This window comes from Lytechinus pictus, chromosome 13, assembly GCF_037042905.1.
Source record: "Lytechinus pictus isolate F3 Inbred chromosome 13, Lp3.0, whole genome shotgun sequence".
Lineage (NCBI taxonomy): Eukaryota > Metazoa > Echinodermata > Echinoidea > Temnopleuroida > Toxopneustidae > Lytechinus > Lytechinus pictus.
Genome location: NC_087257.1, coordinates 13,485,370 through 13,504,357, shown reverse-complemented (window position 1 = coordinate 13,504,357; position 18,988 = coordinate 13,485,370). Strand labels below are relative to the sequence as shown.

The window sequence follows — 18,988 nt, the reverse complement described above, 5'->3', positions numbered from 1 at the left end:
ATCTCTTTTGATTAAAAAAGTGATTTTTCTTTGCCACTTTCATTCACGTTTTCATTTGAATTTCAAATTGTCTCTGGTATCATCAGAGTGACAAAAAATTTAGAGGTTTAGAGACAGAAAACAAAAAAATTATGAAAAATGGACCTAACCCCTTTTGACAAATGAGTTCTTCAGAAGAGTTTAGTTGCAAAAGGGGTTAGGTCCACTCCAAGAAAATCATTTTTTTAATTCTCCCATATTGCAATATTCTTGTCTTCAAATTTTTTCTATATATTTAAAAAAATTATCATTGTGGACCTAATCTCTTTTGCAAGTAAACTGAAATGAATCTAATCTCTTTTGAAAAAAAGTGATTTTTCTTTGCCATTTTAGTTCACTTTTTAATAGGAATTTCAACTTTTCTTTGGTATCATCTTATAGAGCTACTAGAAATCTATACATTAAGACATAAAAATCAAATTTGATGAAAAATGAACCTAAACCCTTTTGCAAGTGAGCTCTTCATTTGACGAAGCAAAATACATCAGGAAACATTTAATTGCGTTTTGCTAGGGCAAATGTTATCAACTTTTAAGGCGGCGATCCCGCGAAGGGGGCGGGGTATTTCCCCTTGACTTTGGTACTGCAGCCTATGGGAGATGGTCGTCACGTGACCCCTCCCGCATAGGTATAAGAAATATATCATGGCATCCAAATAGAGTACCGAAGTGATGACGTCACAAAAACTTTTTTTTAAAAGCATTTCAGAGTTTTTTATACCATATTTCGGTAGAGCATGATGAAAACCCCCCACTACCAAAATTTGGTGGGAATCGGTCCAAGGGTGCCTTAGATATGACCTCATTAATACATAACTAACCCCATTGAACTCAGTGTATTATTGGCCTGGTTATAAATGTTAGGAACCAGGCCAATACATGGGACTAATTGTGTATTCCTGATGTCATATCTTGGGGCCCAATGGACCGATTCCCACCAAATTTGGGTTGTGGCGGTTTTTCATCATGCTCTACCAGATTATGGTGTCAAAAATGCTCATATGCAAAAAGTGAAAATTGATGACGTCTTACTTCAATCGGTATTCTATAAACCCTATTATACCGTCATTCCCAATGACTTTGGGCTCGCTTGGCAATCATTAAAGGGGAATCCAACCCAAACAAAAATGTGTTTTTAGAGAAAAAAAAATATTAGAATCAGACAAGTTGATAGGTGAAAGTTTAAACAATACCGGACAAACAATAAACAATTGACCGCATATAATTTATGATGTCATAGTGATGTAAGGCAAGGACTATTCTTCCATGCACTCCAATACATAAAAATGTCTAAAATGTCATCTTTTCAAAAAGATTTACTTCAAATTATTTTTCTTTAATGAGGACATAAAACAATATACTACCTGGGTTATATTTAGATTACTGCCCAAGGGGAATGGGTACGTAGGAGCAAACTACAAATCACTGATAATTGAGTACATGGCCTATGGGGAAAGTAGTCCTCGTCCCTTGTCATAATTGACTTACCCACTTGCCAATTTGAATAATCTGCATAGTCTTAGGGATCTCAGTTTTAAAACAGTCATAACTGTCTTACTGCTTGTCCGATTTCTTTCAAACTTTCACCATTCTGTTTATTTATTTTTGTCCTTTCCAACAACAACATTTATGACCAGAACTGGATTGCCCTTTAAAAAAGGCGCCGCCTGGCATATGGTTTAAGGGGTGGGCCGGCCGGCTTATTGCCCCAATCCTTTGAATTGTCATAAGTGTCTTAAATTACAATAACTTGAGTATTAAGTAATTACATTCCTGCGACAGAAAACATCATCTGATTATGGGACTTAAATTACAAACAGAAGCGCGGGCAAAAAAGTTCAGATTCTGGTAGCTATCACTACTTAAAGGTCAAGTCCATCCCAGCAAAAATGTTGATTTGAATAAATAGAGAAAAATCATACTAGCATAATGCTGAAAATGTCATCAAAATCAGATGTAAAATAGGAAAGTTATGACATTTTAAAGTTTCGCTTATTTTTCACGAAACAGTAATATGCACAACTCAGTGACATGCAAATGAGACAGCCGATGATGTCCCTCACTCACTATTTCTTTTGTATTGTTTGAATTATACAATATTTCATTTTTTACAGATATGACATTAAGGACCAACTTGACTGAACCATATAATATTAAACAATGCTAATTCCACATGTTCGATTTTTTTAAATACAAAAATCAGATTTTGTGATAAGATTTCGACATAATATTGAAAATATAATACCATATTTCACCCTTCTCTTTCCTTTTCTCTTTTATTCTTGCACATTCGAAATTTGGGGACCAAGCGCCCACATCTGTACCCCCACTGAGATTATAAAAAATACTGTTATTGAAACATACAGATTAAATACCAAAAAGGTGAAAGTCCTCCCCTTTCGACACAATAATACATCTTAGCTTCATAGAACATGAAGAAAGTGGTTTGCCCTATTTCCTTCGAATAACACTTCTATCAGTTTGTTATTTGTAGTGCATAGAGTGTTTATTTCGTAAATAATCTTTATTCAGTTTTGTAACATGTTGAGCGGAAAATGATTGTACCACATTTCACCCAGATGTCTGTGGAAAATTGAAATAGCAATGTGTATTGTTAATAGAATTGCTCTCAGAATTTAGAGAAAGTACTAGAATAATAAGGCGAATGACTATTTCAAATTTAAACAAATGCATGATTCGTTTTCATTGAAGAAAGCTGAATATTGTTTAATACAATGACGATGCACACATCAATTGTAAACTCAATAAACTACATTACAAGATTAACGTGAATACCTGCTCTATTTGTACAAAAATATTTTTTACCCCACAGTACATGAAATATTAATAGCCAATACCAATAAAATAGCATATATCTTTATACTCGCATGCATGCATATAATACCCAAAACCGCGCTCTAATCACATGTCTATATTCTGCATTTGGCTCCTCATTCATATAAAACATCCCCAACATTTCTTTCATAAAATACTTTCTCGTATTATTTTCATACAATCATCGGATGAACTTTGAAACTTCTCTTCTCTTCAGGAATAGTGAAGCTATGGGCGATGAATACGATTTTTGTTAAATATAAGCATACAATATAAATCGCACGTCACCGAGGAAGAAAAAAAAGATAAATGGCTAAAATCGTTAGCGTTCGGCATTATAGAAAGAGGAAGAATTCAATGACAGAATAAACAGATAAAAAAGAGAGAGAATAACATAAAATTGTACTGTTCCATGATTTAAGAAAATTAAATTTTCGAAGAATCTCTGAATTTATGTATGCAAGGTGGATATGTGCGCAATATAAATACCCTATATTATTATTATTATTATGCTATCTACCGTAAAAAGTACTGCGAATATTATACTATCGTTATAACCTCTTGGCGTTTTCTCCTGTAAGCAAAAAAATACCTTTACAAAGAACGAATACATCCAAAGCTCAAACATGTCAAATGGACGTTGATTTAATAAAAAACCCACATCCAATGTCATTCGTTTTGTTCTCCACTTTTCATTCAACAATCACTTCATGTACATGTTCATTTATTGAGTAAAATATTCACTGTTTGCTGGAGAGACGGAAGGTCTCAAGACCTTTGAAAAAGCATCAATCGCATTAGAGAAGTGCGCAGGACCTATAAAATTGTTTTAAAAAAAAAACAATTTTCATTGCTTTATTTTTAATCGTAAATTTAAGATAAACCCCACCATTCTCATAAGGTCGATCAATTCGCATTTCCATTATATATTTATTGATATTCTTCTTAAACATATTTAGCTGGTAATTCTTGCTCCTAAAGAAAATGAAAATCCTTGACACGGTCATGCTTAGGACCAACGTCGTACTCCAATGCGACCCTGGGCCCTGTTTCATAAAACTTGTGATAAAAACAAATCTGCATTAACAGTTAAAAACTCCTAAAATAATTCACTTTGATTGACTATTATTAGTAGACTTGTTGTATAAAACGTGCATTTGTTATTATAACAAGTCTTTATGAAACGGAAACCTGGTGGGTGTTTCATAAAGCTGTTCGTAAGTTAAGAGCCACTTTAAGAACGACTGGTGATCCTTTCTTGAGGTAAATGGTATATTCATTGGCGATGGTTAAGCGGGTAAGGAAGGTTCACCAGTCGTTCCTAAAGACGCTCTTAACTTACGAACAGCTTTATGAAACGGCCCTCTGGTGCCCAAGTCTGTTACGAACAGCTTTATGAAACGGCCCTCTGGTCCCCAAGTCTGTTAAGGTTTTTTTCTTTACGTGTTATGGCACGTAAAGAAGGAGGTTCGGAGAGCCAGATACGTCGGCGACCACGTCTGGAGTTGTGTCCTCGAGCATCTTGGTTTTCAGTTCAACAGGGGTCATCGATCCAGATTTGCCAAGAGCAATAGCCGCAGCACCTACATGTATATCAAGAAATGAGTATTAGTATTTTAACCCGTTGTCTACTAGCCTTTTGACAAGGCATCGTGAATTGGCTATAATCTTCGTCAAGTAGTGGCTGAAATAAAACTAACGGTCGGAGACGAGAGCTGACGAAACCCGGATGAATTCGAGATCGAGCTACTTTCTCGCTCACCCGGGTTTGAGCGTTTAGTCTTTTCTTACTAGTCGCTCAGTTTCTGAAATACACGCCATATCAGGCCTTGTCTACAGGGAAGACCAAGTTCCAAGGGCAGCAGCGTAAGATGATCAATTACCTCAAGGTAAGGACCTATAGGCTAATTAACACTGGCATACAGATGGGGGGGGGGGGGGGGGCTTGGTGTCATGAACCCCCCCCCCCCGAAAAAAAAATCAAGATCGAGAAAATTAGGAGGAAATATAAAGAAAAGAAAGAAGAGGGATCCTGGGAAGGAGGCGCTGGGCGGGGACTGGAATATGTATGAAAAAAAAATGATACCGCCAATCTTTATAAATTTTAATTTGTCATCATGTTCGGTAAGAATCCTAAAACTACCAGGACCAAAATACAGCAGTATTTGAAACTTATTTCAAAGATCAGCAACCACATTCTTATTCTCTTTCTTTAATCAGTATAATTTAGAAGCGAAAAATAAGTTCGGATGAATTTACGACAACAAATCTTGAAAATTTCGTCGCGGTACCGTAGACCGCGTGCCGAATTTCAATATGATTACGCGGCAAAAAATGACCGACGTCGGAGGGGAATGGGGGGGGGGGGGGTGATAACTTAATGATCAACAAAAGGAGGAAATGATTCTAGAAACAGAGGCCAGTTGGAAATATTGGTCGAATGGGGGTAAACATATCCTGGTCATAATTGATTAATATTAATTAATTAATTACCTGCAACGTGAGGACAAGCCATAGACGTTCCGCTGAATGCTGCGATATACTCTTCACCGCTTATTGCCGCACTGGGGATATTCACACCCGGGGCAAACAGGTCAACACAACTCCCATAATTGGAGAAAGAAGCCCGGCGATCGTTGATAGCCGTAGCAGCAACCGTTATGGCCTGTATGAGCAGAAAGTGAATATTGTTGGCAATGTTAAAGATGATGCTTGTGCCAACTTTATGAAATTTGGCATTATTCGGGTATCTACCAAGGTGTTGTCCACTAGCTTATAATAATAATAGTATGCAACATTTACACAGCGGTGATTTCAAGTCCGGTGTCAGCGTTGGTGTTGGAAGCATTATTTGGATTGCTTCTCCTTGCTCCAAAACCTATTCTGAGTTTGTTAATCTGTACCAGATCGCATTATTGTTATCTCAACAACGAGTGAGTGACTTTTCAGGACCATCTTCATTTTATGTTTGGTGTTATATTCGTGTAAAAATTGACACCAACACCAAAGGTCAACACTGAACTTGAAATCACCCGATGTTTCTACGCGCTGCAAAACTATTATCCCGGATTTAGCAGGGCTACTCTAATCGGGCGCTCGAGCACTCAATGAATATTTCCTACCGGGTACCCATTTACTACACCTGGGTGGAGAGTGGTAAATGTAGATTAATGCCTTGCCAAAGGGCGCGAGTTCTGCGTTGCTATCATCAATCATCAAAGCAAATGTCGCAGGAGCATGTGTCGTGTCACCGGGTAAAACCGCGTATGTTTTACACAATTGGCAGCAGCTCCTCTAAATCAGGTTGGTATGATCAAATGTAGAGATATTGAAATATCACGATCACTTTTGAGATATTTTTTTGTTTTTGATCGTCTTTTTTTGTCTCTAGCAAGAGGCTGTTCACACCGCAAGGGGGGACCGTGGGCGGACCGTGGATCGCGCTATCGTAGCGCGATCCACGGTCCGCCCATTGGCATTCGCCGGATTCACACCGCAGTGAGATAGCGCGGTCTATCGTAGCACCCCCTTTTTTGAGAGGTCCTGTTGCCATGACGCATTACTTACTATATTTCTATTTTCACGATGTTCCGACGCGTTTTACTCCATAAAATTAGGAGTGTTGAGTTGTACCGATTCAGATTCAGATCGCACCAAAATAGAATGAGTATAAAATTCCCCGCGTGTAGATGACTTCCGGCGTGCTATCGTAGCTCGGGTTCACACCGGCAGAGATAGCGCGATCTAGCGCGCGCTATCTAGACCGCGCTATCTCTCGTGGACCACCCCCAAGAGGTGCTCCAGTGGCACGCCGTTTTGGCTCGCCGTGGCTCGCTGTTGGGCGGACCGAAACGACGTTGTACCTTCCACACCGCAGAGATAGCGCGATCTAGCGCGCGCTAGATCGCGCTATCTCTGCCGGTCTGAACAGGCTCTAGTCAGCACCCCCTCTGACAAAAAAAAAATCATTCCCAGGCCCCAGATCATTTTACACTGTGATATCAAACCTTGATGCAATATGCTAGCTATACAAAAATAAGTCAACAAACCTCTCTGACTCTGCTGGGTGAGAATAAACAGGAGTCGTTGTTGGAGTTGCCAGCCGCAACCATTGTGGTAACGCCAGCATGAAACATTCCTCTCACAGCATCGTCCAACGCCGGCTGCGCAAAGCCTCCTAGTGACATAGAAGCTATGGCGGGTTTCATAGCTGAACGCGCAACAAAATCACAACCTTGGTGAAAAAAATATAAGAAAAACTTGAAGTTTATTGCACTGATCTTCCCGTCAACAAAACAATCGAATATTTAGACCACCCCTTGCCGCGATTAATGGCCCTATACATTTAAAATACTTATATAGTAACCTCATTTCGAGAAATTCTTAATGGCAAAAATGAGATGAAACACTTAAAAATACTTTAAACATTCAAAATATACAATCAATTGATATATTGCTCGATTTAAGTGGATGTCGAAATTTGGATTCTTACATAATTGCCCAATGAACGATTGTCAAAATTGATCCCTTAAATGGCGCAATTAGTTTGCAGAAATTCACGACCCTAAACGGAGTGGCGAGCGAGTAAAGGTCGATGCCTTCTCGCAGGAATCCCGCAACGAAGGCGCATTTGCGTCTTTTCGTTGCAATTTTCTCGCATTCTCCATTATTTTAAATTGTCTGCGATGAAATGCACGGACTGATCATAAAAAAAAACAGCTTGCGGAATTCATGTTGGAGAGATTCGGCTCTGCATGGATTATGACAAGATGAAGCCAATAAAGCAATTAGGCCTACGTCTGAACCGAATCAGCTGCGAATCCATACGAATACTCGTATTCGGGTGGTTTCGGGAGTATTTTGTTCTCCCTTCGCGAAAGCGAGAAATTTGGGTGGGATTCGGAATAATTCGGAATAATTCGTGGGGGAATTCGGCTCGTTTCGAAATTATCAAAACCAGCCGAATACCCTCAAAAATACTCCCGAATGTGACCATAACAAATTTCATTCGGGCCACATTTGGCATGTATTCGGATGACATTTCTTGCCAATATCGGGTGGCATTCGGCTTTATTCGGGATGGCCAAATTGATTCGGGGCAATTCTTGGCGATTCTGCGCTCAATTGGGATCTATTTCTGACCCATTCATCTCTATTCGGGGAGCTCCCCGAATCAGAGAAAGAAAAGGTTCCGAAACAATCGAATCCATCCGAATCAGGCAATATGCGGGCGGGATCGATCCGAACTTATTCAGGAAAATTCGGTTATTGTGTAACCCCAGCTTAAAGCTAGCTATGCGAGAAAACTCGGGAGGGACTCTTCAAACATTCGCGGAGAAATTCCACCTGATTTGTAATGTTCAAAATCAGCCGAATACCCTAAAAATACGCCCGAATGTGGCCACAACAATTTCATTCAGGCCACACTTGGGATGTAGCCGAGGCATTTGGAGTATTCTGGGCAGATCCGGATCTATTCGTTTCAATCGGGGCGTAACGGTCTGATCTAAATGGCGCCATATTCGTTCCGATCGGGTTGTCATTCGGCTGTTATCGGAGCAATCGGACCACATTCGGCAAGATTCCTGAGCACCTTTGGCTCGATTCTTCTCTCTATTCGGGATGGCCAAAATTGATTCTGGTCAATTCTTGGTAATTCTGTGCTGAATCGGGACCTATTCTGGACCCATTCGTCTCTATTCGAGGAGCTCCCCGAATCAGTGATGAATAGGTTCCGGAACCACCGAATCCATGCGAATCAGGCCATATTCGGGCAGAATCGGTCAGAATTTATTCGGGAGAATTCGGTTTTGATGTAACACTTGCTTGAGTAGCGATCGTCTGCGAATGATGCAGAAAAGGAGACTCATTTTATTTCAGGCGTGCACAAATCGCCTTTTATTTCAAACTATATTCTGTTAAATATCCCTTGCTCCTAGTTTGTGAAAGCTCCCTATCGTTTTACCTGCGATGACGCCAGCAGCTGTACCGCTTCCCTGGCAGTCGAGGACACGTACTCCGAAGAGGTTGACACCCGGGGCCACTCCAAATATCTCCGCTCCTATGGTCCCGGCGCAGTGGGTGCCGTGACCATTGCAATCAATGCCCTAGAAAAACAAATCGACGACGACCACGGTGATGATGAGCACTGATGATATTGATGGTGATGATCGATGATTATCATTCTGTCAATAATGATAACGATGATGTTGATGGTGATTGTTTTGGACAATGACGACGTTGATAAATAGAATACTTGAAACATATATTTTACTTATTGATAACAGATGAAAAGGATGCGAAATGATTTAATATTCATGAAAATGGTATTTCAAAATTTGATTATGCTTTTTGCCCAAAGACTTTACAATATACCGCCCAGACGCTCAACAAATACAATAGTGTCCCATCCCCTCCGCCTCATTGAAGAAAATCATGTGTGATATTAAGTGTTGATCTCATGAAAATTACGATATTTGTCTAAACTTTCGCGGATCAATGCATTTCCAGTAGACATAACGGCCAAAAAGACCCTCCTAGAATTTTGAATAGGAGTAAATGGTATCATTAACACACCTCCTTCGCCGAGGGAACAAAAGTCTCACGATCTCACCGCGCATGATAGTGAAAATAATATTAATAATCTGAGAGAAAAACAAAATCCAATAAAAAAAAAAAGGTCGCAACAACCCGCCTGATTGATTTCACTTACATAAGCTTGTCCATCTCCGACCGAGTCATAGGCTACCTTTGCTCGACCACCAAAGAAAATGCTACCTGGGAGGATGCCTGTATCCACGACGTACACATTGACACCAGAACCGTTTCCTTAAAAGAAGAGTGGAGGCAAGAAAAAGCAAAATGAAGAAAGTGAAGAAAAAAAAAGCCTTAGTCTAGATTGAAAGAAAGACAGAAAAATAAAAAAGAGAGATAGAAAGAAAGAACGAACTAAGGAGAGAAACAAAGAGATTGAAAAAAAGAAATAAACATAAAGGAAGGAAGATAGGAGAAAGAATGAAAGAAAAAAAATTGAAAGAAAGGTATGAAGGAAGGAAGAAAGAGTTCGTTCCTTGATTAGGTGGGCCTACACGATGGGAAAGTTCTCTGTGAACACTGCAAAGTGCTGACGCCCTCTACGTTCATTGATACTTACCTAAGAAACTATAATCGCCACTAAGAGGAAGGTTCCGCTGACCGATACGGTCTAAGCCCCATTGAGCTACAGCAGAAGCGGTGACCTTACTATCTTGCGATATGTAGTCGATCTCATCCCGAGCCAAGAGCTGAACCAGTCCGGAACCAGTCAAGGTAAATCGGATAAAATAGTAAAAAGATACGATAACAAAAGATACGAGAAGATAAGTTACGTCAAGTCAAGATAAGATTTGAATTTTACTTTTGAATTTGAAGATAAGACAATAATAAAACAAGATAAAATACGATAAGATAAGGAAATGTAAGATAAGATAATGAAGGAGAGGGCAAGATGAATAAAGATGAGATAATACGACAAAATAAATGTCGAATTTGTTTCAAAAATTAAAACCTTGTTATAAAAGGTGAGTATGGCTAGCTATCTCCAGGGCCCTGGGAACGATTTTTTTTTACTGTACTGGGGGTGCTGATGTAAATATGACAAGAAAAAAAAATCTGCATTGTTAAAGGTAAAGTCCACCTCAGAAAAATGTTGATTTGAATCAATAGAGAAAAATCAGACAAGCACAATGCTAAAAATTTCATCAAAATCGGATGTAAAATAAGAAAGTTATGACATTTCAAAGTTTCGCTTATTTTTAACAAAATAGTTATATGAACGAGCCAGTTACATCCAAATTAGAGAGTCGATGATGTCACTCACTCACTATTTCTTTTGTTTTTTATTGTTTGAATTATACAATATTTCAATTTTTACGAATTTGACGATTAGGACCTCAGTGCCTGAACCACAAAATGTTAAAATAATGGAATTCTACGTGTTCAGGGAGGAATGAAACTTCATTTCACATGACAATGACGAGAAAATCAAAATATTTCATATTTCATATAATAAAATACAAAAGAAATAGTGAGTGAGTGATGTCATCGGTTCCCTCATTTGCATACCGACCGGGATGCGCATATAACTGTTTTGTGAAATGAAGCGAAACTTTAAAGTGTCATAACTTTCTTATTTTACATCCGATTTTGATGAAATTTTCAGTGTTATGCTCGTTGAATTTTTCTCTTTTTATTCAAATCAAGTTTTTGTTGGAGTGGACTTGTCCTTTAACATCTACCAGAATTCCAGGGATCGAGTGTTGCCTATGGAGAACAATACACGAAGTACCCTAAGCACCCCCGCTTCCCAGGGCCATGATGTCTACCACCAGTTATTCGGAGGAGGGGGTACTTAATACAATTTGTCATACTAAGAATGAACCTTAGGGGCAACGAAAAGCTGACAAAAATTCTAATTTATTCCTAGCAGGTCGGGTATGTAATCTCTTGACATCAACTCTTTTCTTTCTATAACTCTTGTTTGTTTTTTAATTTGCTATTAATAATTAATTTCAATCAATGATTCCCATGCCTATAAGTAACCACACGATTATGTGGACGGAACTGTGTCTAAGCAACTAAGTTAGTTGGATTCGTCCAATATAAACCAATGTCCGATACGAGATTAGCGGATTATCTCATCCATACGAAATTCACCAGCTTTCCGCAAAAGGTTCTTGCACTCTGCATGCCTAGTCCACGCAGAAACCCGGGGCAGAAACACATGCATATGTCGCCAATCATAAATCAAACTTACACTAACTATCGTTTCAATAGCCATAAAAAAGAGATAAACCCGTTTGATACAAAATGACTAATGCTGTATTAGAGGGTCGTCATGCTCTAAAGTATATGTTAAAGTATTATAAACATTATTGGCCAACAATTGTCAGTCGTTTTTTCATCTCTGCAATCTATTGTAAAAGAATATTATGGTGGTCTACCCATCGATGAGTGGAAAATTACATGACAGTGATGTGATTTCACCGCCCTTTCACACAGTAAAAAATGGTAAATTGAATGATGATTCCAGATTCCATCCAGGGTCGTTCCATCAGTGTGTGTAATTTACAGCGGAGCAATTGTCCCCGGAGCAAATGGTATGGAACCCCAATCCCGCGCCAGTCCGGTTAAGGGGGAGGGGGGTCGCGTGATATAATACAAAAACTTATCTATTAAGTTTTGGAGGTGCTGAAACTTTATTCGTGAAAACGCATGTGTGATTCAATGAATGCCATGGGACGGAGGGGGGGGGGGGGTAGGGTGAGATGGAGGGGATATATGGAGGAGGGCAAAAGTGTACTCTACCTTTGCGAGAGCTCTCTCTGATAGTTTAGCGGAGAAGCCATTAATGGCCGTTGTGTAGGTGTACTTGATATATGAGTCTCTGAAGATTCCAGACCGATCTAGTTGGATTAGCTTCTTGACAGCGACCACGTCTTCTTTCGGCTAAAAATACATATCTTAAATTCAGTGACAAATTCAAATTAAACTCAGATTGAAATTGAAATTTAGATTTAATCATCAATAAAGTTCAAATAGAAATTGAAAATAAATACTAAAACATCAAATTCTATATCATCTTGCCAATTTTACTTCAGGACTTTGTATGTGTCGACTTGGCAAGATACGTTTCTCTCGGAAAGAAAAAGGTTAAGTCGACATAACATAACACAAATCTTGCGATCTCGTTGAGCGGATGAAACTTAAAAGTTCCCGAATATAACTGTGTTTCGAGTATAGTCTATCCAAATTATTCAACTGTTTATAAGTCGACCTGGCAATATAGCGTATCTTGCCATGTCGAAACACAACTGTTGATTAGTCGACTTCGACGGTAACTTATCTTACCGTGATAACATAATACTTTTTATAAGGCAACTTGGTAATGCCCCCTTCATACCGGAGGAAGTTCCCGCTACGTCGTTGAAATTCAGAAAAAGAAAACTTTGTTTTCTAATAAAGTGAAATCGTCAAGCAGATTTCGTTTATAAAAATAATGATATTCAAGATCCCGTGCAACATTCCAAACTGTGATCAGCTCTATCCATGCAAATCGCTATGTGCATAACCGTTTTGTGAAAATCTGACATTTTTGTCACAACTTTTCATGTTACATCCCTGTTTGATGAAATCTTAATTACAGAGCCTGTTTGATTTTTCTTCTTTTAACTCAGGTCCGCTTTACGTTCGGGTGGAGCTATCCTTTTAGACATCGCAATGTTTATCCCTCAATTTGTTTTCTCGCAACATTTGGATTCTATAGTATCTAGCATTTTCCAACTTCATATTGTACATCTTCATTAAATCTTTGCACGCTGAGTTGTAGGAGACGATAATCGCCATCGTTTAAAAGATAAGATTTTTTTTCTTTGAATCTACATCTCTGTATCGAGAGTTCTAATAATTATCATATATTATAGATGTTTCGACACAGGATCAATGGCCTTTTTATAAGATTCTCCAGGATAAAGATTAAGAAGAAAATTATGCTGACTGTTGAATTTAAGTAATTGTACACATATAATTTTATGTGCAAAATTGTAACATTAGCATGATTAGTGAGCCAATGAATGTCTTAGGCCTCCGCCTTTGCATCCCATTCCTCTCCACAGATCTCGTGGGGCTAGGTGTCATTTAATTTTCCATCTTCTTCTGAACCCCAATATCCCACCCCCCAAATCCGGGCCCGTTTCATAAAACTTTTAACCATAACAATCACAATTTCGGCTAAGGCTACTGATAATCATTCAATTTGATTGGCTAAATAAACTTATAGAAACCATCATTCGTTATTATCACAATTATTATATAAAAGGTGATTATTCCCTAACTTTCTCACCTTCATCACAACGATGTAGTGGTCTTCGATAGGTTCAGCAACCCTGTGAAATGTCACATTTCTGGCGAATCCCGTGGAAAAAAGGGCGGTCAAAATTGCGAAAACCAGTTCCATTTTCGAAATTTGCTGTGGTTCACGCACCTTCAATAAATCATCAGCCAAAGACAAGTTCCGCAGCGTTGAAGATGCAGATCGTGATGTGTGATTACTCCACTGCCTGCGCGCCCAGGGTATGATCTTGTTTGTGGAATGCTGAGCTTTAGACGCCAAGGTGAAGTGCATTATTAACCAATGCCACAATCCAAAATCACACAATATAACGCCCCCCTTAATGCGGTTGAGTTTATGTCAGGTTAAGCTCCTCCAGGTTTGGTGTAATGTCAGCCAAAAAATGATAAATACTCAGACGAAAAGGGATTGATTACAGGGGTTGGGCCGGGGGGATTAGAAGCCATACGTGGGGATCAAAGGGTCGTCGCTGACAATAGCAAGTTTTCGCAATTGCAACGTGGACGGATTCTAGAACGTAGTAAATGCATTGAAAATATCCGTAAAATCACATTGAACAGCTGAGAGGATTTTGTTGAAAATTGATGAACCGGGAGGGCAGATCGTCCTAAGATTCGAAGCTGACGTTTGTCTAGATTCGCGGACGAAACTGCTGTCATCAAGTTCCTTTGACAATAGATTCTCGAGTTTCCAGAATGTGTCTGCGCAATGTTGCGAGAATGCCCTATACTGTCCCCGAAGTATAATGGCATGTTTGCCATTGAATCGCAGTACACCCCCAAAGAGCTGCTGAAGGGCTGAAGTTTTAACCCTAAATAGACTGGGCTACTTTGATGCCTAAGAAGACTGAGGGGGCTGATTCAGCCCCCCCCCCCCCTTATGATCTCGGCCGTCGATCGCGTGATCGCGACGAAAATCGGCACATGCGTTACCCATGGCATAGTCTCCAAAACTATAAGATCAAATTCTGCAAAAAATCTCATTGCTCATTATTGATTATGCTAATTTCACATAAAATCAAAAGTTTGCTCTAACTAAATAATGCTCCTAACATGCTAATTTTTGGTACACAGACTCTTTATAGGGATCTGATAAAATGTACTTTAAAAAAATTTCAACATCACCTTTATTTTCTTATGTATTTTATTGTTTTTGAAATTTCTTATGTATTTCTTTATTTTTCAACTTTTTGTTTGATTCGGTTTTTTTCAATGAAAAATGTCGAGGAGTTTATTTTGACCATAAACAAGATGGAATTAATTGATTTTAATCAGTAAAAGGGAAAATAATGATACATTTATCAATTTTGGCTAAAAACGCTATTTGCATTGGATTTGTACACAAATTCAAGTTTTCAAGTTGAGCAATTTTGGGTCTGCATGTACTCAGTGGCGTAGCTAGGATTTTTTTCCTGGGGGCACTGGGGGGTCCTTGCTTTTTCAGGGGGGCACCATTTTTTCCGATGTGTGTGTATGTGTCACAAGGGCGGATCCGACTTTCGCCAATAGGGGACGGGGCCCGAAATTATCTTCACCTATATTTTTTCCGATCAGTCACTTCTTAGTTTTATTCTTATAAAACAACATAAACATGAAATAATCTCATAAGCCTTATAAAAAGTGCGAGCGCGAAGCGCGATTTTTTTATTATTTTACTTTCATGTATTTTGTCCTAAAAATTTAATATTCTGGGCAATGTTATGTGTGATCCTGAACAAGATTCGTATGTAACTAGATGGTTACTTCGAACGCCAAGCGCGAGCAGAATTTTGTATTAACTGTTCTAGCATTATCGTAAAGGGACCTGTTAAGGACTGCTTACAGTTACCCACGAAGACGGTATATATTTCAATAATGCGAGCGCGAAGCGCGAGCAAATATTTTGACATTCCGACCTGAAAAATGGTCATTCTAAGCACGTTTTGTATTAATAAATGGGATAGGTATGTAACTAAACAATTGATGCGAGCGCGAAGCGCGAGAGGAGAAAATTGAGATTTTAGACCTAAAAGCGGGACACTCTCTTCATATTTTGTAAATCATAAAATAGGATATAGTTAATTGGGTATCATTAATTATTTTAATTTTAAATAAAGAACATGCAGGCTATCGCGCATGTTTTAGATTTAGACCTAAAATCTGGGCATTCTGAATACATTTGTTTAATGGAACATTATGGAATACACGTAGACAATATGAACTTGGCAAATCAAACAATGTGACCACGCAGAGTGAGCTTAAAATGCTGATATGTAGACCATAAAACGGACATTTTACAGAGCACTTGAATTTGTAAATGAAAAAAATAATGAAAGCTCGATGTCCGAGCTAAAATATGTTTTGTATATTGACTTCAAAACTTGCTCCATATCAGCCTATTGAGCAAGATATTAATCTCATCGAAAGGGCAATTCTGTCGCCAAGCGCAAGCAAACATTTTATATAGTAACATGAAAGATTTTTTTTTGCAAGTCTTCCCCTCACATTATTTCATTCACTCGTCTTCCTCCTTTTATTTTCCTCTTCTTTTTTTTCTTCTTTCTTCTTCTTTTCCTTTTTTCTTTTCTTCTTTCTCCCTTCTTTCTTTTTTTGCTCTGCCAATTTTTTTCAGGGGGGGGGGGCACCTGGGGGGCACACCAAATCTCAGGGGGGGGGGGCACGTGCCCCCCCAGGCCCCCCGTAGCTACGCCACTGCATGCACTTACGAAAAGTTGCGTAGTTTCGGAACCGCGTACCCGGAGGTCACAATTTTGGTCTCAAAAGTTGCGCGAGACTTGTAAGGAAAAAGTCAGCGAGCGACGCGATCATAAATTTTTGCGCGGCGGATTTATGACGACAAATTTCGAGGGGGGCTGAATCAGCCCCCCCCCCCAGTCTTCTTAGGGTCAAAGAAGGGTGGCTTGGTACTCGCGGCGTAAAAACTTAGGTATAGTGTAAGATCACACACTAATGTTTTTCTTACAAAAGTGACGCCAAATTCAGGAACATGACTGTATACTGTACACAAAGAAAATGCCGTTATCTACATTTTGTTTTGTTATTATACATGTAGGCATATTTAGTAATTTTCTGAGATCAACAGGATGGGTTTGTGTTGAAAATAGATAAGATTGAACTTCGATCATTATCTCAAGAAATAATCCATTCTCAGATTTTGATTTGTTTGCTGTCCATCTCTCTTCCCACCCCCCTCTCTATCTCTACACCCACACACACCCTCATTCACATACAAATGAAATTAGAAAAAAGAAACATTCAATTACACTTATAAGCACAATACTTTTATTCTTCAAAATGGAACATAGAACCATGAAGGCATGAATATGTAGGTCCTATGTAATTGCACATTAACAACCAAAAACAGTCCTGGTCACATTGCATAAAAGTTACTTTCGTGGTAACTTTACTATCTAATATTGTAACTTTCCATGAAATCCTTGGTTCTGACTGGCCACGTAGCATAACCACGGTAGCTACCACTGGATGTCAAAGTTACTTTTACAGAAACTTTTATGCAAAAGCGCCCATTACAATATAAAAACAAGATTTACAAGAGACTTTTTTTTGTAAGATACATGAGATCAATCTAGGTCAAAATAATATGACATGTATGAGAAATTCGGAAACATACAAAAATAAATGGTGAAATTGTGGCCTTGGTAAATTTAGAACTAGCCAATTAAACAATGTGACATAAGAGCAACGATACAGAATCAATATACCTAAAATATTGCACGTGCGAGGAGGACCAAATTCTTTATTTTTTAATTCAGACAAAAAATTATATCTAAATATATACATATAATATATATATATATATATATACATATATATATATATATATATATATATATATATATATATATATTCCTACATGGTACAATTGCAGGACATCTCGTGTGAAAAAATGGTCCAATTGCAGAACAGTTACAAAAGGAGAACATATACGTGTCCCGCTATTGTTTTCGCCTGTATTTTCTTCGGAATTCATGTTCTGATCGTTATGAGGGTTGGGGGTAGACATGGAATAGCGCCATCTTTCGTTAGGTTCAATTAGTTTTTTCAAACTTTTATCGAAACTTTCTGTACGTTTTTGTACAAATTTTGTTTTAGTGGGGATTGCATATCTGGACGATTGCAAAAGAGTACATTAGCAGGACAGCTCATTTATTTCGTTTTAAACGAAAACAAATGCAAATATCTTTTTTACAAGAATAGTTTCCAAGTACTTCTATATAGTATTGCCCTTGTATTGAGTAACAACTTGTTCGCACCGAAAATTGTTGGATTTGTGTTTTGTCTTGCAAACTCAGCATCTATAGACTGTAGATTTAGATCTAGAGGAGAAGGACAAAATGAAGAAATAAAAAGCTGATTTCAAACTGAAACTTGAAAGAAACAAAAGTCAAAAGAAATTTGTCATCGTCAAGACAACAAATAATGTCATACTGCCTTTTGGCCTGGGGTACTCGTATTTAAAAAGGTTCATTTTTCTGAGGAACAAAAATTATGAACACCCAAACATCTATATACATCTAATGAAAAATTAATGGAGATTCCTAACTCCAAAAGCTTAGGGTATTGCTCCGAAGGGGTGGGCGTGGGGAATGAATTTCCCATTTTCATTTCTGAATTTTTCCCGCACGGGAGTCACTCAGGCCTTCTTGTGGTTCTGAAAAGGAAGGGTTCACAGACCAGTGTTTTACCCCTAGATTGTTTTAATATATATTTCATTATTCACCTTGGATTCGCCCAAGCAGAAAGTACACTCTAAAACAAAGAAAAAATTTCACTTTACGAGGTTAAAAAGGGAACATGCATGTTTGTTGGGTAAAATTTGACATAGGGGTGGTTGGGTAAAAATTTACCAAGCAAATGTTTAATATTTTACCCAACTGATGTGCGGTATATTTAATTTGACCCAATGTAAAAGGTAAAAATTTACCCGACGACAACTATGTTCCCTTTTTGACACAACATTGGCTAATTATTACCCAACTCATCCTGGGTACTCGTTTACTTTGTTGTTGTGTAATTTTTTACCCAAAAGTTGGGTAAAATTTTAACCCAACCTTATTGTATGATTTTTTTTATTTTACACAGATTTGGGTAAAAAAAGAAAATTTATCCGAGGAGTTGGCTGGAAAGGTACATGTTATATGTGTTACACAATATTGGGTGAATAATGTGTTGTCCAGAATTATGTGGTATTTCATGCCCATGTTGAG

General features: G+C 38.3%; 1 protein-coding gene across 1 annotated transcript; it reads right to left on the bottom strand.

Moving 5' to 3' along the window:
- Window positions 1-2,322: 2,322 nt before the first annotated feature.
- Window positions 2,323-14,117, bottom strand: LOC129274538 (extracellular serine proteinase-like). The gene is made up of 8 exons (XM_064109004.1): window positions 13,753-14,117; window positions 12,219-12,359; window positions 10,027-10,156; window positions 9,586-9,701; window positions 8,839-8,980; window positions 6,923-7,107; window positions 5,367-5,538; window positions 2,323-4,456 (listed from the first exon to the last, which is right to left on the bottom strand). Exons 1-8 carry the CDS (start codon window positions 14,032-14,034, stop codon window positions 4,320-4,322), a joined length of 1,305 nt encoding a protein of 434 aa, XP_063965074.1. The 5' UTR covers window positions 14,035-14,117; the 3' UTR covers window positions 2,323-4,319.
- Between the last annotated feature and the right edge of the window lie 4,871 nt (window positions 14,118-18,988).

Coding starts and splice junctions, on each gene's coding strand:
- LOC129274538 (XM_064109004.1), bottom strand. CDS start 14,034: ATGCACTTCACCTTGGCGTCTAAAGCTCAGCATTCCACAAACAAGATC. Junction 12,360..13,752: donor ACTACATCGTTGTGATGAAG/GTGAGAAAGTTA, acceptor ATGTATTTTTAG/CCGAAAGAAGACGTGGTCGC. Junction 5,539..6,922: donor CACCCAGCAGAGTCAGAGAG/GTTTGTTGACTT, acceptor CTGCTCATACAG/GCCATAACGGTTGCTGCTAC.